The sequence below is a fragment of the Ovis aries genome, chromosome 18, assembly GCF_016772045.2.
Source record: "Ovis aries strain OAR_USU_Benz2616 breed Rambouillet chromosome 18, ARS-UI_Ramb_v3.0, whole genome shotgun sequence".
In the NCBI taxonomy this organism is placed as follows: Eukaryota; Metazoa; Chordata; class Mammalia; order Artiodactyla; family Bovidae; genus Ovis; species Ovis aries.
In genome coordinates, this window is record NC_056071.1 from 53,016,233 (window position 1) to 53,040,712 (window position 24,480).

Genomic DNA, 24,480 nt, shown 5'->3' on the forward strand with positions numbered 1-24,480 from the left:
GCTGCCGTCTCTGGGGTCGCACAGAGTCGGACATGACTGAAGCGACTTAGCAGCAGCAGCCACTGTTAGATCTAAACAAAGTAGCATACAACACTGTCCACTGTAACAGTCAATAAATATCAATATTCTGCTGACACTGGGAAGGAGTTCATAGTGAATCCTACTAAAAAATAAAGGTACACTTCCTACTATAGGCTCATAACCACACATGGATGGAGACCAAGATCAATGAGTAAAAAATGATAACATGTGAGAAAACAGTAAGAAACAATGAGAAAATACATGCTGCTAAGCTGGAGATTCTAGACTTCATTAGTTTCCAAGGATTAAAAATAACACATAAAATCTTTATACCTGACAGACTCACCACTGTTCTGGGACTGGTCAAATAACTGACCGAAGGTCAGACAGCAAACCCATAGTTGGGAAAAACAGAACTCTAACCCAGTTCTTAAATCTTTCTCACAGAAGGAGGAAGGAAAACGAAGCGTTAGCAGCTAGCTGCATAGGGAAGAGGGACGGAGGCGGAAAACCAGGGTAATTTTTCTACGGAAAGAAATCTGCCACATAGACCCAAGTATGTATTACCTCAGTTACTTTTCTTTCTACTTCTGTCCCGTCCACATAATACACATCTGTGATGACACGAGTGACAAGCGTGCGGACCTCACGGATCGTTCTCATGTGGCGATGCAAGACGTGGCCGTGCGGGGGCTGAGGCATATCAAACTCTTCCTCTCCCTATGACAGAAAACAGAGAGCACAGGCATGAGCCTCCCTGCAAACTGGCAGACTCACAAGTCAACTTCTTCATGATGAGCACTGTTCAGAGGTTCCATGAATCTCGAGTGATGGAATTTTCCAGCTGCTCTGTTTCTATTCACTTATGGGTAACACTAGGGATGGGCCAGCTGTCTAGTGAGAGGAGTTTTTATCAGTTTCACCTAAAAACCTATTTCAGTCTAAATCAAAATCATAACATCTAGCACTTATATCTAGGATTTTTAAGTGAAATGTTGATCCCCTAAAAGCACATTAGAGATTATAATTCTGATTCTGTTGCTGACTTACCAATCAGCATAAAATTTACACTTGCAAGAGGTCTTCAGATAAAAGGAAGGCATTCTTTAGAACTTTATATAAAACAGAATAAGATCTGAAAATCTCAGTGCAGTCTTTTTCTTGCATTCGTAAGTGAAAACTATGGTATATTTATTCCTGGAGCAAGACACATTGATTTCTCCCAGAATTAAATATGAAATAGTTAATGTATTTCAAATAATAGACTGGAACTAAAGAGTTGAGCTAGTGTCCAGAAATAGAGGACATTAGCAAATTAGGATTTTGTATCTAGTTGTATCATAAAGAATAGTCAGTTACATAGTTTAAATCAGACCCTACATTTTTATGACAACTATTACATACATGTTTTCTCATAACATCTGTATCATATTTATCCACATCCACAACCCCACCCCTTCTGCCCCACAGCTCTATCACTGTGAAAGGAAACACATGCTTTTTTCTCCCACCTGATTTCCCCTACAGTAGACAGATACTACTTTCTGCAATCAGTGTCAAGGTCAGTGACAGTGTCAAGCATCTTTCAGAAGAGTTGTATGTATCACCGCAATAATGGTGAGCCTGGTTTTTCATTACAGTGTGGCAATATTTTACCTAAAGTAATTTACCTGAAGAATTCCCAGTCCAACTTCATGTTAGGGTGAAATATCTACGAAAATTATGTGAATAAATACAAATAAAGTGCATGGAAACTTATTCAACCAATTCCTTAAAATAACTCTGTCTATGCAAACAACTCTGGTTAATGAATGGTCAAGGTACTGGTCTGTCACACATACCAGTTACCAGGGTGCCCCTGCCTAAGAACCACAGCAGCCTGGACCTGCTAGCTGCACACACGGTGATCAGATCCTCAGTCATAGAAGTCTAAAAGCTTTTGGTGTGCTTTACGTGTATCCTTAAAATGCAGCCAAAAGCCTCCCTGTAGTCTTCCGTTACAACAGCCAGGTAAATGATCAAAAGAGAAATACCTAAACAAACATCTCTGATAGAGTAAGAAAGAAGAGAAGGGAAAGAAGGCAGATAAAAACAAAGTTAGGCTTACTCTCTTCAAATAGTATTCTGAAAGGTTTCTGTAAAGATACGTAACTTGAGGATCTTGTTATAATTAAGGGAAGATAAAATGAAAATAAAGCCACATTTTTATTTCACAGAAAACCTGGCTCCAGGCCCACCTGACACACAAATGGAAATTTATGGAATGTCAAAGGTAGGCTGCCTATGCTTTTTCTCTGAGCCTGACCTGAGTCCTACCCAGACTGCAGGAGATAAAAAAGCACCAACATTCAGAAGATGTCCATAGAGCCTTATCATTTTCTAATCACTCTTCAAAAGATGGCACACCAATCCCAATTTCTGTTACAGTACCCATCATTTATATTTTTTTATTGTGGTAAAATATACTTAACATAAAAATTACTGACTTTAACCACTTTTAAATAGACAGTTTGTAGCATTATGTACAGTCACACTTTCATAAACATCACTGCATTCATTTCTCTATAACTCTTTATCTTTCCCAACTGAAACTCTGTACCCATTCACTATTTACTCTTTTGAGCACTTTTCTTTCCTTGGCAGGAGGAACTAGCTTTTAAATGTGCTGTTTCACTCTGCATGACATAGCAGTAGTACAGCGTTAAGTGATGGTTGTGTTGCTAACAGCTGCAGTAGTGGCATTTAAAACAATAATCAATAGGTCGCAACAGCAGCTAGTATATACTGAGCATTTACTGTGTGTCACACCCAGCACTAAGGGCTTTGCAAACTTCATCTCATTCAACTTTCAAGACATCCAGATGACGTCTGACTCCAAAGCCTGGGCCTTAACTAACATTCTGGCTCACTCACTGGCTCCTCATCATCACGACACAGGAGCAGGAATTATTTCCCTAGTTGACAGAGGGAGAATATGAGGGAGTAAAGCAAGACACAATCCAGTGGCATTCATGTGACTGCTGTCTTTAAGATACAAGTTTTAACCCTTGTTATAAAGGCAGAGAAACCAAATTATTATGTGGCAGAATACAAGCACTTTAAGAGTAAAATAAACAGCTGCAAAATAGGGTCTGATGTGCTACAGCTCCTATATCCAAAAGGCTATGTTATTTTGAATCTGTATGAATTGATAAGGTCCTAGGTCTCAGACAGTGTTAGTATAAAAGGCTAATATAAACAAAATTTTTGGAGAGGCACGGATAAACAGAACAAGACTACACAAGCTATGATTAAAAAATAGAAAAGCAACATAGCATAATGAAAAGAATACCGATTCTGAAGTCAGATATGCTGAGTTCAAATTCCAGTTCTGCCACCTACTGATGGCAAAATCTTGGGCAAGTTACTTAACCTCTCTTCAGCTTGGTTTCTTTACCTGTGAAATGGGAATAACAATACCAACCTCATGGGTTGTCTTGAGCACAGTGCTGATATACTGTAGGTGTTCAATAAATAGGAACTATATTATTTTTGTAAAACAAACAACCTGGACCATTCAAATGAGAGGTACATCACTAGTAAAGCTTTCCTAGGCAGATTTCAAGTGATGATGCTTTACTGAAAAGGCAATTTAACCACGGTTACTAATGAAATTTTATGAACTTCCTCTTGTTAGCATGTACATTTACCCCCTCAATTTTCACTAGTTCCTACACATCCCTACTCTATTTCTAAAAACCTGGTCTTCCAGCCTCACATTCATCAGCCCCAAAACTCTTCTTCCCACTGTATCTACTCTCGGCCTCTTTCTGCAGTCCCTGGTTACCTGGGAACTCTCCCTGTTACTGCTGTTTCCAATGCTGTGATACACTATCCTTCACACTTCTACTCCTTCTGGGAACCATAGTGAAATCAACTTGGGGGAGAAGCAACTGGCTCTGATGGTTATAAAGGAGAATGAAAAATGGCAGCAGAAGATTGAATGCAGAAAAGTACCACAGGACCCAAACCATACTCCTGGCTTTCTCACCCAGTGAAGACCTACTGGACAAACTCTAGCACCAAAGACTGTAGAAATAGCCTTTGGCTATAGCTATTCAGAATTTCCACCACCCTGTCTCTTATCCTGGATAAACTGTTTTTGTCTTTTAACCACTGGTCTGTATAAAACGGTCAAGAATTATTGTTAAGTAGAAGCAGCACAACTTAAATCCTCTGGGAATCCAGAAAGGTGAAAACAGGGCCCCTGAGGTACCCTACGTGCTCTCTCACCTGGCTATGCAGCGACTCTGTATCATCCCCAGGAGCACTGACTGCTCTCTCACCAGTCCCCTTCTCAGTCTGAACTGTGGCATCTTGTCTTCCAGAGTTCTGGTCCACTGTACTGGTCCCTTGTTCACACACATTCTGTACAGTCTGAGTTGCTGCTGAAACAGTTTCTGGGACCCACAAGGAATGTTCTATGGTCTGGATCCCTACGTTATTTTGGCTGGGCCTTTCAATCAAGGCCTTACTAGGTTTCTCCTGACTGGTACTCCACTCTCCTTTCTGGCCTTCTGGCATATCTATCTCCATTGCTTCCCCTTGAGGACTGGATGGCTCCTGTGTGGCCATCTGCTGGGAGGTAGGAGCAGCAGGCTCTTTGACAGGACTACTGGGCTTCATGGGCTGTTGACTCTGCTTGGTCCCTTGGTCACCTTCGAACTTTCCCTTCTCCTCATCGTCTTGCGTACTCGGAAAATGAAGCAAGCTTCCCCTGTAAATGAAGCACATAAAGAAACCATGTTAAAAAAAAAACACACAAAAAAAAACCCTATCAAGTAAGTGTGCGTGTGTCAAGTGGGAAATCATAATTTGATGATCTGAGAAATGTAGGGAAGGGTGAAAATAAGGTGACGAGGTATATCACCTTACAAGATTTCTCATCATAATTTCATTCCTGTGAAAAAATAATGGTACACAGGATTAGTCCACTATGACAGTAAAATAGCCACAAAATTTCTCCTCTCCATTAGCTATGAACTCTGAAACCTGACAGGAAAATAAGGTCAACAAAAGATGTAAACCATTATTGAAGCCATAGACAATGAGGGCAATTTAGGGATCTACTTTAAAAGACATCACCTAGGTCGAGACGTCTCATTTGGCTTTATTAATGGTTCTAACATTCCTTTAATGACTCCCAGCATTCTAGATACTGTTCATTACCCTCTTGACTAATAATTTTAGGAAAAGAAACCCAATTTTTGAAGGAAAGAGTTGTAGGTGAGATTCTAGTTTTGCTAGCTATACTGGCAGTATCTACAACAAACCATTTCAGAATGATTTGGTTCTTCAGAGTATTCCTTTTCATTAATCTTCCCATTTGGCTATCAGTGATTTATTTATGTGTCCCACAAGCATTTGATAAATGTCTCCTACAAACCAGATACCATGAAGCCCTGAGGTGCAAAGTAAGTGCTTAATAAATTCACTTTCAACAAAAGAATGTTCTCGCAATCAGTTAATTGCAAAAATCTACTTACAGACTAAATAAACTAATTATATTTAATGTAACTGTGTTCATGTAGAAAATGTACATGTCTTTTTAATAAATCCTAAGTTCAGACTCTATGACATAAATAACAGCAAGAACCTCTATGATCGACCTCCTAGAGTAATGGAAATGAAAACAAAAATAAATAAGTGGGGCCTAATTAAACTTAAAAGCTTTTGAACAGCAAAGGAAACTATAAACAAGGTAAAAAGACAACCTTCAGAATGGGAGAAAATAATAGTAAATGAAACAACTGACAAAGGATTTACAAAATATATAAGCAACTCATACAACTCATATCAGAAAACCAAACAACCCAATCAAAAAGTAGAAAAAAGACCCAAGCAGACATTTCTCCAAATAAGACATACAGATGGCTAATAAACACCTGAAAAGATGCTCAACATTACGCATTACTAGAGAAATGCAAATCAAAACTACAATGAGATATCACCTCACACCAGTCAGAATGGCCAACATCAAAAAATCTACAAACAATAAATGCTGGAGAGGATGTGGAGAAATGGGAACCCTCTTGCACTGTTGGTGGGAAAGATACAGCCACTATGGAGAACAGTGTGGAGATTCCTTAGAAAATTAGGAATAAAACTACCATATGGACCCAGCAATCCTACTAAGGCATACACCCTGAGGAAGCCAAAACTAAGAAAGAAACGTGTACCCCAATGTTCACTGCAGCACTATCTACAATAGCTAGGACATGGAAGCAACCTAGATGCCCAAAGACAGATGAATGGCTAAAGAGGCTGTGGTACATACGTACAATAGACTATTACTCAGCCATAAAAAGGAGCACATTTGAGTCAGTTCTAATGAGGTTGATGAACCTAGAGCCTATTATACAGAGTGAATTAAGTCAGAAAGAGAAAAATAAATATTGTATATTAACGCATATACATGGAATCCAGAACGGTGGTACTGATGAAATTATCTGCAGGGCAGCAATGGAGACGCAGACATAGAGAACAGACTTATGGACGCAGGGTGCAGGGAGGAAGGAGAGGATGGGATGTACAGAGACAGCAACATGGAAACTTTCGTTACCACATGTAAAATAGATAGCCAGTGGAATTTGCTGTATGACTCAGGGAACTCAAATTGGGGCTCTGTAACAACCTAGAGGGGTGGGGTGGGGAGGCAGGTGGAAGGGACGGGACATATGTATACCTATGGCTGATTCAAGTTGATGTTAGGCAGAAACTAACACAATTCTGTAAAGCAGTTATCCTTCAATTAAAACATAAATTTAAAATCAAAAAATAATAAATAAATCATAAGGCCAGTGAGTTACTATACCATGAAAAACTACATACTAATGTATTTTTAGATTGCATTCAATATACAGTAACCACAGGCTTCCCTGATGGCTCAGTGGTAAAGAATCCCCCTGCCAATGCAGGGGACACAGGTTCTATTCCTGGTCCAGAAAGATCCCACATGCCGTGCAGCAACTAAGCCCATGAGCCCCATGCTCCGCAACTAGAGAAGCCACTGCAGTAAGAAGCCCACACGTAAGAGCAGTCCCTGCTGACCGCACCTAGAGAAAGCCTGTGAGCAGCAACAAGGACCATACGCACACACGCACGCACACGTGTGAGCACATACACCAGATTAAGGGCTTTCCTCATGGCTCAGACAATAAGAACCTGCTTGCAATGCAGGAGACCTGGGTTCAACCTTTGGGTCGGGAAGATCCACTGCCAGCACAAAGACAAAAAGAATCCATTCTGAACTAATCATGGAAAGACATCTGGAATGTTTCAGGCTGCCATGTCTGACAAAGCATAAACTGAGATATACCCAGAAGATAAATTCAGGGTGACAAACAGTCTAGAAACTATGTATCTTGCTGCTCTAAGTGTTTGGCCACAGAAAGACAGAGCTAGCCATCTGGAAAGAAAAAGCTGTCTCCAACTTGGGAGGCGCTCTCACCCTAAGAAGCTGAACAGACCTGGACAGACAGAAAAAGGAAGTATGAAGAGTTCTTTAGTGCTTGCTCTGCATCTTGGAGAAGGGAAAAGGAGACATTTCTGAAGTTCCTATCTTGTATAGCACAGCTTACCACAACAGGAGACCAAAGCACAGTTTACAAGAGAGTTCTGGCCAAAGAGAGCCTGGTATATTCAATGCAAATGGCTGTTAAGAGCTTGGGTCCTATCTGTCAGGAACCTCAACTGAATGAGGATATAGGTAAGAGGAAAAAACAGGTAAGAGTAAAATCACCAGAAGACTAATGAGTAACACCAGCCTGGTTTATAAGTGATCATACATACAAATTACTTAGCAGAGTGCTAGATACACAGCAGATGCTCCATCAGTATTACTTGCATAAGACAAAGCATGGACTGAATACACATTTGAATCTTTAAGAATCTAACGTATCAACACCTAAGCAATAATAAAAGTGAGCCAAAAGCTAGAAGGGACAGGATTTGATTTACCATTTTAAGAATTGTTCCCACCCTTAAACAAGCCTAGACATTTTACCTCAGCTCAGTTCAGTTCAGTCACTCAGTCGCGTCTGACTCTTTGCAACCCCATGAACCACAGCACACCAGGCTTCCCTGTCCATCACCAACTCCCGAAGTCCACCCAAACCCATGTCCACTGAGTTGGTGATGCCATCCAACCATCTCATCCTCTGTCATCCCCTTCTCCTCCTGCCTTCAATCTTTCCCGGCATTTGGCATCAGGTGACCAAAGTATTGGAGTTTCAGCTTCAACATCAGTCCTAACAATGAACACCCAGGACTGATCTCCTTTAGGATGGACTGGATGGATCTCCTTGCAGTCCAAGGGACTCTCAAGAGTCTTCTCCAACACCACAGTTCAAAAGCATCAATTCTTTGGCGCTCAGCTTTCTTTATAGCCCAACTCTCACATCCATACAGGACTACTGGAAAAACCATTTTACCTCAGAAACTATTTAGGGCATAACTTCTGAATAGAATTTCAGTTTTAAAACAAAGTTTCATTTTATTTTTTACTTTTTAATTCCTAATTTGACAAATAACAGGCTGCCTTTTCCCCCAAAACTGTTATCAGAACAATTCCCATCTCTCTAAAGACCAAAGGTATCTCATTGCAACAGCAGCAACATTCAGCAGATTCCAGTCAAGTATCAGAATTTTGCTACTTCTCTTTCTCCTGTTAGCATCAAATAAAGGATGTGCAAATCACACTTTGCTCCAAGAAACATCTATCACAAAGATGTGTACATTAAATCTCTCACAAAGCAATAAAGAAGGAAATTTTAGCACCAGAAAAGAGACAGACAAAAGAAATTCGATAATTTTAAGAAGGACCATTCTTCCCTTTCTTCATTAGTTTAGGCTACACAATTCTACTCTGGTCACTATACGTTAGGTTTAGAAACTCATGCCAAAAAAAGCAAATATTAGCAGAAAAAGCCTGGGTAAAATTAATCCAAAGTGAAATGTGGAAGAATAAACCTCCATATTTAATAAACGTCTAACCATTTTGTTCTGAGCGTAGGTAGGTCTGTCTGAGGGGGAACTGGAATCAACATCACCGGAATTCTCAGGCCCTTCTTCCATTAAGGTTAAACAAAAATCACCAGCATCCTAGTCTATTATAAACCATCTGATAAAATAGGAAGGCAATACAATGCAATCAATAAATTTCCTAATTGCTCGGCCAAGACCACACTACTTTTGAAAACATACAAGGTGGTACTTCACCTAACAAGTTTCCTGATACAACAAAGGATGTGACCTGGACTATCTGATTCCCAAGAATACCAACAAGTTCACATGTAATCATCAGAATGTTTAGTAAAATCACTGATGTGCTTCTCTTAAATATTTCTACCAATAAGGAACACAGAAATTATCTTGCAGGGTATTAGGACTCGAGTGCCAAGAGTTTAGGTTCAATCCCTGGTTGGAGAACTAAGACCCCTCGGCAAGTTAGAGACAGCCCCAAAAAAAAAAAATTATGTTGCAAATAACACTATTAAGAATATACCTGATGACAAAACATTATTCTATTCCCTAATTACAAATTACTGAATTCTAGAGATATAAGATTCCTAATGAAGATACAAACTTATTCCACTGCCATTACTTATTTCTCCTACACTAAATATAAGAACCACATATTCCAAACAAGATACTTTTCTAATACAGAAGAAATACTTTGTAACTCAAAAAATTTTTCCAAACTTCATAGTTGTTCTAAGAGATCATGGAGTAAAGAAATTACTGGAAAACTTAACCTGCATCAACTCTGATAAATTTTAAATTTAAGCTGTCAAACATCTCACTTTGCTGTATGGGAAACTAATGGAAAATAAAAATTCTGTTAAAAGTAAACATGTCCAAAACTAAGCAAAAGAGATAATCCTAGAAATTCAGGATGATATATTTTTATAAGTTATGAAGACTGAATCATTTTAAATTGATAGAACTGGCAGAGAAAGACAAAAATCTATCTATAAAATATTTAATAAAACTTCTCATGACATCTCATTTATAAATCTACCTAGAATATGTCACAGTCCCTCAAATAAAACAGTAAGCTCAAGCTCACAAAACAGTAGCAGTATATTCTAGATTTTGTTACCAATCATTTTGTGAATCCATATAGCCCAAAAGATGCTATAAAAATAATGCTCGCCTGATGGGTGCAGAGGAAGAATTCCGACTTTGAGCCTCATCCTCTTGCCCAGCTTCACAGACACAGCTAAACACAGACATGGTCTTCTGGGAACTAAGAAATAAATTAAAGCAATACACTGTTAATTGTGAAAGGAAAAGTACCTCTGAAAATTATCCTTTTAGGTACAGAGAGAATAACATTCTTTCTCTGAATATGAAAAATCTGAATACCAAATATTTGATGACATTAGGATTCAATGCCAATTTTAAAAGCATGATAATAGCTATGAAAGTGAAGTCACTCAGTCGTGTCCAACCCTTTGCGACCCCATGGACACCAGGCTCCTCCGTCCATGGGATTTTCTAGGCAAGAGTACTGAAGTGGATTGCCATTTCCTTCTCCAAGGAACTTCCCAACCCAGGTCTCCCACATTGTAGACAGACACTTTACTGTCTGAGCCACCAGGGAAGTCAATAGTACTGTGGTTAAGTTGAAATTAAAGAATTCTTATCTTTTAGAAATAGCACTGAAATATTTAAAGATAAAAATGATACTAGAATTAGCTTTAAAAAAATTGAGTGGAGTAGAGAGTGTGGGCAGCATTTATAAACGAATCAAGACTAGCTTTAAGTTGGTAATTTTTGACCCTGGGTGATGAATACATGGCAGTTCATGATACTATTCTCTTTACTTTTGTATATTCATGAAATCTTCAATAATGAAATGTATGAGAGAGACAAGACGGAAGCAAGTAATCTGAACAGTGTCCAGCTACAGACAACACTTAAAAACAGAGTGGTACTGCTTCACCTAAACACAGAGATAGCATTTAAATTACTCTAACAGGGTCCATCACCAACTCGGACATGAGTTTGAGCAAGCTCTGGGAGTTGGTGATGGACAGGGAAGCCTGGCGTGCTACAGTCCATGGGGTCGCAAAGAGTCGGACACAACTGAATGATTGAACTGAACTGAACAGAGCTTACTTTAAATGATTACCTATGGTGAACCCAATGGTAAAGTCAAAGATTCTTGAAATCTGGATTCTCCTATATAAAATTTGTTTCACAACAGTATCAGTGAATCTCATTCTGTGATCCTCCAATCCAACCCTCTGCTTCAGGTTTTTCCCTATTTTTCTATCCCTACATTCCATCCAAAGGGTCCAGAAGGTTTCAGCAGCATATACTGTTCCCTCTTAACAAGTACATGTACAAAGTGATAACAGGTTGTGCTGGATTTTAACAATTTTGTTTAAACCTAAAGATCAAGTATAAACTCCATTTTCTCCAACACAACATTAAAGAGTTTTCAACTAATAAGGAATCAAAGGTACTTATCTTTCAAATTAAATATGTAAAAAAACAGAAAACAATTAACTTCTCTAGACATAGCTTCACACAAATCAAAGGATTTAGATGGATCACTTACAACTGAGGATCAAATTTAGTCCAAAGACAACTTAGTCAACAACAATTTTAGATGACCCACCAAGCAGGAAATTTTATTTTTAAAAATTCAGATTTCTCTTTAAAAATTTTAAAGACTTCACAACAGTAAGTCTGCATGGTAATGACTGGCTGGAAATGAATACTGGCTACCCTCCTTTAAAACGAGACACACGATCAGTTGGCCATCGTCGTCAACATTTCACACTCTTGCACCTAGACTGCTTTACTTATTTATAGTACCTGTCTAGACTGATTTAAGAATCCTCACCTATTCTTCAACAACCACTGCTAGTATTTTCATACTGGATGACTCACACAAGAAACCAATGAACAATTCTATTCTCATGGCCACCAGATGGCAAAGCTTACCACCAGAGCCTCAGGATGGGGTCATATTCAAACTATGACAGCATTCGTGACAAAGCAAAAACAACAGGACTGTAGCTAATTTGGCAGCAGAAGAGAATACGGCCTGAGGCTAGGGCTGGCAAGCGCAGACCTCAGGAAGAATAAGGTCCATGGCTACCTCTGTTAACTTCCTGTTTCCCTCACCAAAGAAAAAAGGCACTCTCACACCAATGAAAGGAAGAAAGGGAAACACCATTAAATATCTTAGTTCTAAATATAGCAAAAGCTTTATTAAAGTATTAATAAGAAAGCCGACGGTTAGATTCAACACACTGCTACACAGTCTCTGCTCAAGTTTCATTTCAAATTTTTTTCCTTTCTTGATAAATTATCCTCCCCTTATTACCAGTGGCTTTGTATATTAAACTCCTCTAAATAGCAACCAGCTCTGGTTACCTGGCAACAGCCTCAGCAACAGCAGTAGATCCATTTTTCCTTTCACCAGTTGCTGGCTCTGAATAAAAACAAAAGAAAGAGAAACAGAACTCAGTATCACACCTTAAGACCTCTTAAAAACCTGCTCAGCCCCAATGATACTCTAAAATAATGCTTGAATTTCTGAAGCTATTGAAGGCCTCTTTTCACCATGACATTTTTAAAAATCGTAAAAATAAAACCCTGATCTACTAGTATTTGCAACAAATAATAAAAAAGGAAATAAGAATAAAAAGTGAACATGAAAAGATTTATCATTTAATGACATGTCCTTCTCACTTCCACCGATTTTCTTTCAAACTCCCTACAGAAGACTATTCAGTTTCTCCAGAAATATAATGAATTACTAAGAAAATTTAAAAGTGAAAGTGAAATTTCTGACTTTCAATTCACCTCTTCTCATACAAGTAAAAAAATCACGTAGTAAAAACAAATTCTATTTAAAAATTTCAAAACAAATTTAAGGAAACTTCTGAGAAAGTTTATAAATGTGAAACTAACACAACACTGTAATTCATCTCTATTTCAATAAAATGTTTTTTAAAAGAAAAAACTTTAGTAATTATGCAGGAAAATTGCACAAATTTTAAATAGTGTTACGAGAACCCACACACAGAAGATACTCAAATTCTTTCCAAAGAGCTTTTGGGACAGATATTTGAAAAATAAAACACATTTTCAAGAAAGAACCTGTAGTAAAAAATTAAAGGTCATACTGAAAAGAATTCCATATTCTCAAAGCAATGCCACAGGATTAAAATGTGTTCATTTACCATTAATTCTAGCCTTAGAAAAAATGAAAAATACTTTAAAATACTTCTAAAACATTCATAACCCAATGTAATTTGAACAGTTCATCAAGGAGGCAGCTGAAGCTTGGTGGTCAGAGGCCTGGCTCTGAAACAGAAACCTGGCTCAGGCCCCAGCTCCAGCACTTAGCGGTCCAAGCTGGGGATAAACTTCATCTTGAGTCAGTTTCCTCATCTATAAAATAAAGACAAAACAGAACCAACCCAGGGACTCCCTAGGGGTCTAGTGGTTAAGACTGCACTTCCACTGCTGTGGACTGGGGTTCAACCCCTGGTCTGGAAACTAAGATCCCACAAGCTACATGACCAACCCTCATAGGTTTGTTGTGAGGACAAAATGGGGAAAACTATTAGTATGGTGCCCGATTATCAGGAAAGGTAGTAAAATTTAGTAATATGGTCATCTTTTAACATTTAGCTCCATTTAAGGTCTTCCCAATTTTAACTTCAAATCTAAAGATTCAAAGCTATCGTGTACTCTCTTGCTAAGAGAAGATGACAATAATGATGAAAATATGTTATACTTTATTTCTACTGAGGTTCTAAATTTTCAAATCAATAACCACTGAGAAGGAGAACTGCACTCTAATTCAGAACCAGACTTCTGGCTCTTGGAACTACTTTGAATTCAGGCTACTTCATTTACTAGCTGTGTGACTCTCGGGAACATGCTCAACCTTTCTGTGCCTCAGTTTCCTTACCTATAAAATGAGGATAACAACTGGATCTACTTTACAGGTTTTGTTATCAGATTTAATGAGTTTTACATGTATGGCATATATATGTGGCATATAGTAAGAATTCAAAATACATAGCTAAAATTTCTTTTCTTCAATCTCACAGAATCAGAGTTCTTATCAGGTCCACCCACTCTATCTGCAGTCTTTGAAAACTCCCCTTTCATCCCTCTTTCTCAAGAATCTCATTTTAAACCCATTTCCCCTTTGGAGATTTCCTTTTAATCTCTAAACCTCCTTAGGTATCCCTCAGCCTGAAAAAAAAAAAAAAAAACCCCTTCTTCAGTTCTATATTCCCCTCTAACCTGTTATTTTCTCTTCCTTTCTTACCTAAACTTCTCAAAAGTAGAATACATTTGCTGCCTCTTCTCCCCTTTACTCCCCAATTACCATCAGTACAGGTCCCACCCAAACCACTGTACTGAAATAATTCTTTCTAGAGTCACCCAATGGATCCTAACTGCCAAGTCTAATGTACATTTCCAGATATATCTTTCTAGACCTCACTTCTGCATGTGACATTTTCTTTTAACTCTCCTCCTCACAGGCTTCCATGGCTTTATACTCTCCTAGCCCTCTTATCTTAGAGGAGGCAATGGCACCCCACTCCAGTACTCTTGCCTGGAAAATCCTATGGATGGAGGAGCCCGGTAGGCTGCAGTCCATGGGGTCGCTAAGAGTCAGATACGACTGAGCGACTTCACTTTCACTATTCACTTTCATGCATTGGAGAAGGAAATGGCAACCCACTCCAGTGTTCTTGCCTGGAGAATCCCAGGGACGGGGGAGCCTGGTGGGCTGCCATCTATGGGGTCACAGAGTCGGACTGAAGCAACTTAGCAGCTTAGCAGCAGCCTTCTTATCTAGGAATATTCCTTAAGATAAGGAATATTCTCCTTATCTAGAGGACTATTCCTTTACAATCTCCTTGATAAAACTTTTTCCTCTCCTAACTCCATTAAACCCCGTTTACAAACTTACTAGTGGACGAATTACAAGCTTCAAAGTCAGATGGATCTGATTCAAACTCCTGCTCCACCTCTTACCAATTACTCTAACAGTAGGTTTAAAACCTCTCTTAGTCTCAGTTTTCTCATCAACAAAATGGAAACAAGATTTACTACAGAGTGCTATCATGAAAACAAAATGTGGATGTAAAGTCATTCTATATTTTTTCTTGTATTATTCCCATATTTAACTGGTCCCAAGATCCCCTCTATGCTGCTATTCATCTCCCAAATTCATCCCCTCATCTCTGTCCCACTACTAATGATCCCACTTCCTGGTTAAAGACTGCATTTGCCAGGCAGCAGAACAGAAAATGGGCAAGGAAAGGAATGATGCACAAATTTTTCAATCAATCAACTGATCCTTTAAAAGAAGCAAATCTGACCGTATCACTCCCCGGCTTAAAATTCTTCAGCTTTTCAGCATGATGTAAAAGGCCTTTCAGAATCCAGTCCTGACTTTGCAGCCATTCCCTTGCACTTTCTCTGTATTCCAGCCATACCAAACAACTTGCAATTAATGTGGGAAAGTCAACTTAAACCTACAACCTGAATCCACAATCCTACATTTTCTAGTCACTTCTGAACTCAGACATCTCTGTCTATGAAAACCAATTACTTTATATAGGCACAAGTTTAATACAGAGATACAAGCAGCACCATAGAGATTATAAAATGGAGCATCTTCAGTAACATGACAGTGACTAGCAAAAATAAAGAATTAAAATTCATGAGAATCAGACTTTACAAATAACATTTCTAAAAGTTTCAATCACTAAAACCAGAAGAAAATAAATAATTCCAGAAGATCTGGAGCCACTAGTTACCCAAGATTAACATAAATAAAACTTACTTTCCAGGCTAAACTGCAAAGACTCTTCACTTGCCTCAGTCTCAGGACTGACCAATTTCATTCTCAGACACAACTGATCACCCACTTCTGGGGCAGCCCCAGAATCTCCTTTTTCATTCCCAGGTATGGGATCGTTGGTCTCCACCATGCTTTCTGACATGACATCACTGGTTGTTATGGTGCTTTCTGGATAGTTGCTAATACCTGAAAGAAGGGAGGCAGGGGGAAGAAAGAACACTAAAATACAAACATGAAAAATAACAATTCAAAGTCATCAATTTGTCTGTTTGGCTCCACAGCTCTGCAGGATTGAAGAGGATTCCTAGGATAGATCCTGTCACAAGTATCAACAACTACGCACTAGTACTGACACCTGGTCTTAAGAAGAGCAACAGGATTCAGTTCCACTTCTGCATCTGGACAAAGGATGCTGCATGAGCCCTCAGCCAACCCACATCTGCCAGCATCAGGCATAGGTAGCAGGAGACTCCAGACGGCATGACTGTTACCTCCCAGCACTGACTGGAGAAAACAAATAGGTTAATGTAGAAGACTACTAGCTGCTTCAGGGAAGGAGGATCTAAATTTTCTTGCCCTGTCAAGCAGCAGCAGACTGATTAGCCAGGGTCCTGAGTAAACAGTGCTCCTACCCTACCTGCTCTCCCTTCCTTATAATAACAGCTCTAAACCACTGTTTAACACCCAGATACTATGGCCTTGCAAGTAACAGAATAAAATCTTCATAGATATTCTTCCTTCCTTCCTTCACTGTATCCTTTCTTTCCTTCCTCTCATCACTGCTCACATTTCCTGGGAGTTAACTCATGGAATCAAACACCATAACCCTATTCTTCCTAAGACAAAAATCAATCACATCAGCAGGCCCAACTCCTCAGATATAAAAGAATCACTGGCATACAGAATGGTATCTCAGAAATTCTGCTTTAAACATCATTACATTTAATCACTCACCAATAGGAGTACTGTGTCTCTTGGGCTCCAATTTTAGGTGCCCAATAAGAGGTGGAGTTGCACCAGTCAATGGTGGAATAATATCACCTTCTTTAGGCAAAGTAAAATGAAATGGAGTTTCTGGAGAAAGCAAGAAACAAACAAACAAACAAAAAAACCAATGATAAACAAAAAGGAAATCAAAACATAAGTACAAGAAAGGCAAAAGTGAGGAGAACTGCAAGAAATATCTCAATTATTCTTTTCCTTTGCTCCCCAATTCTGCCTCATTCCCAACCCCCCTCCCTCATCAGGCCTCTCAGCCAATATCCTACTGTTCTCTCTCGCTCATCAACAGAACTGGCACAAAGCAGACAACTAGGGAACAGGCAAACAGAGGAAGCCCTAAAGTTCAGAGGCCCTGAGGAACATGAGGTCACAAGGAACACAGACACATCTGAGCCCCAAGACAGCAGTAAGCTGGATAGTTTCAAATCTAGACATCTTAATTTTGTGTAATGTTATCTCAAGGAGTTCATTTATAAGCTTTAGCAATCTGTAGGATTTCTCTATGTTAAAGTTCTCTATGTTAAAGTTTGATGTTAATACTTATAATTTACAATCTACTCAAAAGAGCAGACAAAGGATTTCATGAGCTAAAAGGACTTCAAAATACTCATTGGTTCTAGAAGAAATACACAGGTTTCACAATTCAGCAGTACTGACCAGTTCTAGGCCACCGCAGTGCAATGGTAAATCTCACATATATGAGCATTCCCATTGTAGACATATTGGTCATTAACGAACATTTGTCTAGAAACAAAACCTTATTTTTTAACTAGGTCTCCATTCCAAATTTCTAATCAGAATTAGCAAATGGCCAAAATCATATTTTCTGAATTCCTATTTATCTCTTTTCATAAAGTGACTAAGTTTGGGGAAAAAAAAAGAATTATGCCAAACTGCTGTTCTTAAATCTGACATGTGAAAAGTTGTACTTAAGTTTCCTGGAGTGGCTCAGAATAACTGTAATATGGCTTACCCAGTCACTATTCCTTATGAAAATTGTCTAATGTCCTTTCCACATCACCAAGCAATTCTCTGATTCCCAGGGGCCATTTAGTGGGTGCCGTACAAAGGTAATTCTGACACTGTCTACCCAGCTAGTGTTAGTCACTCAGTTGTGTCTGACTCTTTGCAGCCCCATGGACTATGGCCCACCAGGCTTCTATGCATGGAATTCTCCAGGGAAGAACGCTGGAGTGGGTAGCCATTCCCTTCTCCAGGGGATCTTCCCGACCCAGGAATCCAACCCAGGTCTTCTGCATTGCAGGCAAATTCTTTACCAACTGAGCCAATAGGGAAACACAGAGATAGCATCAAATCCAACAAATTAAAGGCTCAGGCTCACAAGACTGCCCCCACTTCAGACACCAATCAGCAGTCCAGGCTTCTAAGCAACCAGCTCTGCGTCACAGGTTCCCACAAGGATGGAAAGTTCCCATGTGCTGCTTAAACTGTGAAGAGCAGAAGTGGAAAGTCTCAACGTTCCATCTAACTGGCCAAGAATTCCACCATAGTTACAGCAAAATGAAATGGGCTGGTAGGTAAACATTCATTCTCTGGCAACTCTTTAAAAAGTAAGTCCTTCAAATTAATAAAGAACTTATAGAAATTAAAAAACAAATATACTCACAAAGCGTCATACACTCTGAAGACTATTTTACATAATTTTCATTCCCAGAACCACCATCTGATCTCTCTCTTGACAGGAACTATCCTTCACATTATGATCAACCATTCAGACTTTTTGAAAATCTGTATAAAATTTTTAAGTAGAGCCTTCTACATGACAAACCACAATATGCGAATATAATATGCAAGCATTAATTACAGAAAATTATTTATAAACTTAACTTAGCACTACTGATCCAAAGCATCACTACAACCTAACAGATATTGGCTTATATGGGTAGCAGTGCCATTATCTGGTCTTCAAAGCCTCATTTCTGGATTATTACAAGAGCCTATCAATTACTTTGCCTGCCTGAAGTCTTCCTCTTTCCCCAACCCACAATTCTTTCTGTACAACAACTAAAGCACCCTTCCTACAAAACATGACTTAGATTGATAACAGTACTTAGAAAGGAAACTATAAAAGTCTTTAATAATGTAGAATACTAGGTCTTCAGACAGTTCTTTGCCATAACTCAGCAGAATTAGAGAAACGGTATCATACAGTTTGGGGCTTCCCTGGTGGCTCAGACGGTAAACAAGTTGCCTGCAATGCGGGAGACCTGGGTTCCATCCCTGGGTTGGGAAAATTCCTCTAGAGGAGAAAATGGCACCACTCCAGTATTCTTGCCTGGAGAATCCCCATGGACAAGAGGAGCCTGGCAGACTACAGTCCATGGGGTCTCAGAGTTGGACACGACTGAACGACGAAGGAACTATCATACTGTTTTTACAGGAAGAGCACAGACTTAGGAATCAGGAGACCGAGGTTCTAGTCCCACTTCAATCATTAACTAACCACATGACTTTAGGAAGAAGAGACTGAACCCAACACCCCCTAACCTCCTTTTCAGCTCCTTTTCATTTCTTGTTCTAAAAAGGAAAAAGAAAAAATATGAACATCAAATCTAATAAAAGGGAGCAATTTTGAGATGAAAAAAGTACTAACAATCACTCCTAGACAAGAGGTATAAATTAGAACCAGGAACATCGAAAGGTATCATCACCCATACTAACAGCCATGATGCTACCTAAACACTGCTTCTCATTTCCATTATCTTTAGAAACTTGCTTTCTTAAGTCTGTATTTTGGTTTTTTGGTTTGTTTTGTTTTTAAATTATACTGACTTCGGGCATTCAGAAAGTCTGAATTCTTTTCAGCTAATGTCAGACATGATATTCTAGAAATATTTCAAAAATAAGCTATTATTCTCATTCTAGACTGTATAAAATAGATAAAGGGACTTCCCTGGTGGTCCAGCGGTTAAGAATCTGCCTGCCAATGCAGGGGACACGGGTTCAATCCCGGGTCTGGGAAGATTCCATATGCTGCGGAGCAATTAGGCCCGTGCAACACAACTATTGAGCCCACGGGCCAAAACTACTGAAACCCAAGTAACCTAGAGCCAGTGTTTTGCAACAAGAGAAGCCGCCACAATGAGAAGCCTGCTCACCACAACTACAGAAAGCCCAGCAAAGCAACAAAGACCCAGCACAGCCAAAAGTAAATGAAACTTTTAAAAAATAAAATAGATAAAGCACACAAACTAAAACTTTCCCAGTTAAAGGTTTAAGATGTATATACATTGAACCAATGGTAGAAACTGAATCCCCATAAGAAGAGACCACCACACTTTTTTTGAACATGATTTAACTGCATAAGGTAATCAAAAAAGGTCCCTGTACTTCAAGGCCACTGTCCAAATATAAAAACACGGAGCAAGGCTGAGACTTAAGTAGAAAATACCAGGTTGGTACAATTTTCTAAATACTTAGAAAATTCATGCTAGTTACACCTGCGTTCTAAAGCTGATAAAAACCTCAAATGATCTCTGATTCCACAAATAATTGAAGCTACAAAAGAAAAAAACCCATATTTTAATTATTGGCTGCTCACAAACATAAATCCAAATTCATTTTCAGCCCTGATGTAACAAGTATGCAGTTCTCCCCTACCTTCCATTCCAAATCATACTTTGGTTGGAAACACAGAACAATTTACAATCACACTTACCACTAGAGCTTTCACAGAAGCTTTGTGAAGCCTGGGCAGAGGCTTTCTCCAATTGCTGGGCCTCTACACCTGAGTCCACGTGCTCTGCATTAGCCATTTTTGAGTCTTCCCTTAAAGTGCTATCAGTTCTCTCTCGTGGTTGGGTCTGCTGCATTTCCTGCTCAGGTCCTGGAGTACCAGCTGCTCTCACTAAGGTCAAAGGAGGCTGTGGAGAGTCTGCCTCTACAGGTTCTTTTTCTGCAGTCACTGATTTCCGATCTCCTTCACACTCTGCACTCTTTTCTTCTTGGATATCTGCTCTATTCTCAGCACATGGTTCTATTTCTGGAGCATCATCCTCCCACGACTGAGAATCTGAGCATTTCTCCACTCCCTCTAAAGGTTCAGAAGAGACATCAACTCTGGGAGATGGTTCCTTCACATCTACAATGACAACACTCGAGTCCTCTGAAGTAGCTTCTTCCCATGCTTCCTGATCCTTATGTTCCAATTCCTGTTCAAGCATTGGAAGCTTCTGGGGAGAATCAATACTTATCACACTGGTTTCCACTTCCATGGCCTCCTGGCATTCTTGTTTGGGGACTTCCTTCCGAAGACCCAGCCCTTGTGACTGAGTCTCAGTCAGAGAGAGATGCAATGTGACACTCTCCAGGTTTTCTTCTTTGGGCTCCTCTCCTTGACTTTCACAAGGAGTCTCAGGGATTTCTTCCACCTCAGACCCTGAAGACCCCTCCTCTGGATGATGTTCCTTAATTTCTATAGCTTCCTCCTGATCTAACACACTTGAGAGTGCCTCAGATCGAGTAGCTGGAGAGGGAACTGCCTGACTACCTGAATCACAAGTGAGATCAATACAAACGTCTTCCGCTACAGGTTCTTCTCTGCCTTTGCAACCAGCAGATAAAATACTAATGTCATCCCTGGTTCCTGTGTTGTCCCCCTTTGCTTTATCATCATTCTGATTCAGTTCTACTTGGCCCTCTTGTGCAGGGTCAATCAGGATACTATCATTTTCAGCAGGAACAAGTTTAGAATTGAGAACAGGAGACATGGGCTCAGTATCCTCAATCTGTGTGTTCTCTCCATCTTCATCAAGCCTGTGAGAACTCAAGCTCTCTGTCTTTGGGGACTGGCTATACTCACTTGTAGAAAGCATTAACTTACAAGAATCCCCTGTCAAAGAAAGTCCCAGATCCTCAGTGGAATTCTTTGGTTCAGTCTCTGAAGCTTTAGAACACTCAACAGTCAAAGATGAACTATGCAAATCTCTACCCTTCTTCTCATCATTTGATCGTTCTTCCAAACTTGGAGATGGAATGAAGATATCCTTAAGAACAAAAACAGACAAATAATCATTTCTTCATCATCATATTTCTTTTATATCTAGTCCTTCCATTCTAAAATTTCTAAATCAATTACACAAGAATTTTAAAACTCCAGGGCCATAACCTCAGAAATACAAGCCATAACCATCACTTTTTTCATCAACACAAGTCAATATTTAATGCTTTTCTTGTGAATCACTGATCTAGAATAAGCACAATCCAAACAAAAACCTGTAAGTATTCAAGTAGGTACAAAAACACTTAAATTTACTGCATATCACTAGTTAAATCATGTCATACGCTGTATGATGGGCCGTCAATTATACAAGAATCACATGAACATAAGCCCACACAGTCCACTTCAGTTCTCACAAAGTGGGAACACATACAGGCATAACTCAGAGATACTGCAGGTTCAGTTCCAGATCACCACAATAAAGCAAGTCACACAAGTTTTTAGGTTTCTCAGTGTACGTAAATGCTTAAACTATGTAGTCTAAGTGTGCAATAGCACTGTGTCTTTAAAAGATGTACATATCTTAATTTAAAAAAAAATTTTTTTTTAATCTTAAACATTGACTGACAATTCTGGATTGCCACAACTCTATCTGTAAAACAACAAATTATCTGCAAAGCACAATGAAATGAGGTATGCCTGTTCTTATTTCATGTCCCACTATTTCAAAACGTGCTGCACTCACAAAGCAAATGTTAAAATTCAAAGTTTATGATAATCACATTAGTCAACAGATACCACTACACACCAATATGAAAGGCTGAAGGCTTAGTAGGAAGATTACATCATGTTGGTAAAGACGTGGAACAACTACAACTGTCATAAACTGCTGGTGGCAATGCAAAAGCTACCACCACTTAGGACGACAGTCTGGTTCTATCTTACAAAGCGAAACATACATTAGTGTTACAATATGATCCAGAAATTGTATTTGTAGATATTAACCCAAAAGAAATAAAATCATAAGTCCACACAAAGATGTGTACGCAAATGTTCACAGCAGTATCAAACATCCAAAAACTAGAAGCAACCCAAACGTTCATCAAGAGGTGAATAAGTATCCAAGTACAGAATAGTTGAGTACAGAATAGTACTCAACAATAAAAAGGACTGAAATATTAATACATGCCAGAATGTGAATGAACCTCAAAAATTAGCTAGGCTAAAATATTCAAACACAAAACATCATACACTTATCATTCCAACTGTAAGAAATTCTTGAAAAGATAAAACTGTAGTGACAGAAGGCAGATGATTGGTTGCCCAGGGTAGAAGGCAGGGTGAGGGGGTGAGGGAGGTGAGGAGAGATCAATCGTAAAGGATTATGAAGAAGCTTTTTAGGGTGACGAAACTGCTCCATACTTCGATGGCGATGATGGTTATACATTTGTATACAACTACTAAAATTCATCAAACTATACACTTAAAATGGCAGTCTCATTTTATGTAAATAACATCTGAACAAAATTTAACTCAAAGTTTAATGTTTTTATGTAAGAATTTACATTTAGGGTGTTGTTTTGCTCAACATAAATTCTACAAAGCTCTAGACATAGCTGGTAAGGCATTCATTTCCTATGATTTTTAAGATAATGAAGAATCAAAGTATGTTGCCAAACATTCTGTGCATTCATTAACTTCTAATATTTCAATGTTTTGTCTTACTGTTTACCCTTGCAGATTATAAAAACAGTAATAAATTTATCTGCTCATATACTCCCAGGCATGACTGCATAAAATTGGTTCAACATTTCTAATGGCAATTTGACAATACACAACAGCCTTATATATGCCTTAGTCAAATAATTCCATTTCCAGGAAATTATCTGATGAAAATACACTGAGATTTAGCTACAATGCTGTTCAATACTAAACTATTTAGAAAAGGAAACAATATGATATATCCTAAATATCTACAGATAGGAGATTCATTTAAAAATTACGATATACCTAACACAATGGAAGACTTTATAACTGACATATAATTGTGCATGAGTATTAAAAAAATTATAGAAAAACAGGCTATGCATTAAATAAACATTTTCTAGTTAAAGAAGTTTATGAATATATATTTTATTGTGGTCTATACATTTTTACATAAATTTCCATGTTTTTTAAGTTATTAATAATACATAAATACCATTAAAAAGTTACAAGCAGTTATTTGAGATAGGATAACTGATAATCTTAGTCTCACTTCTTTGTATGTTACATACATTTTATAAGAAATTATGTATTTAATAAAAAGTAAGTCAATTCACAAAGGCTTATAGATAAGACATTGCTAATAAAATTATAAGTAACAGTTGTTTTTTAAAGTCAAACTCATATAAAAATAACCACCTCAAAGTGAGCATTTACAATGTGCAACCACCACCTCTATCTACTCTGAAAACATCTTTACTCCAAAAGGAAATCTCATACCCATTAAGCAGTTGCCCCATTCTGAATATGCTGTAAGAGTTATCAAGGTAAATATTTATATGATTTTTTACAGAATTTTTTCAATATATATATAATTTCTGTCAGCAAAATAAAATTT

General features: G+C 38.6%; 1 protein-coding gene across 9 annotated transcripts in view; it reads right to left on the reverse strand.

The window, feature by feature from the left end:
- TP53BP1 (tumor protein p53 binding protein 1) overlaps positions 1-24,480 on the reverse strand; it is a 69,318-nt gene that overhangs the window by 21,829 nt on the left and 23,009 nt on the right. For 2 of the 9 annotated variants that reach the window (XM_042235341.2, XM_027957304.3), the window contains exons 12-18: positions 20,598-21,924; positions 16,871-16,990; positions 15,899-16,102; positions 12,454-12,511; positions 10,217-10,309; positions 4,294-4,777; positions 589-741 (exon numbers count right to left, since the gene is read on the reverse strand). In XM_042235341.2, coding sequence (XP_042091275.1) covers positions 589-741; positions 4,294-4,777; positions 10,217-10,309; positions 12,454-12,511; positions 15,899-16,102; positions 16,871-16,990; positions 20,598-21,924 — 2,439 coding nt within the window. Of the gene's footprint in view, positions 1-588; positions 742-4,293; positions 4,778-10,216; positions 10,310-12,453; positions 12,512-15,898; positions 16,103-16,271; positions 16,395-16,870; positions 16,991-20,597; positions 21,925-24,480 lie in introns of those variants that run through there. The other 7 variants (XM_060401843.1, XM_042235340.2, XM_060401842.1 and 4 more) reach the window with 4 other exon arrangements.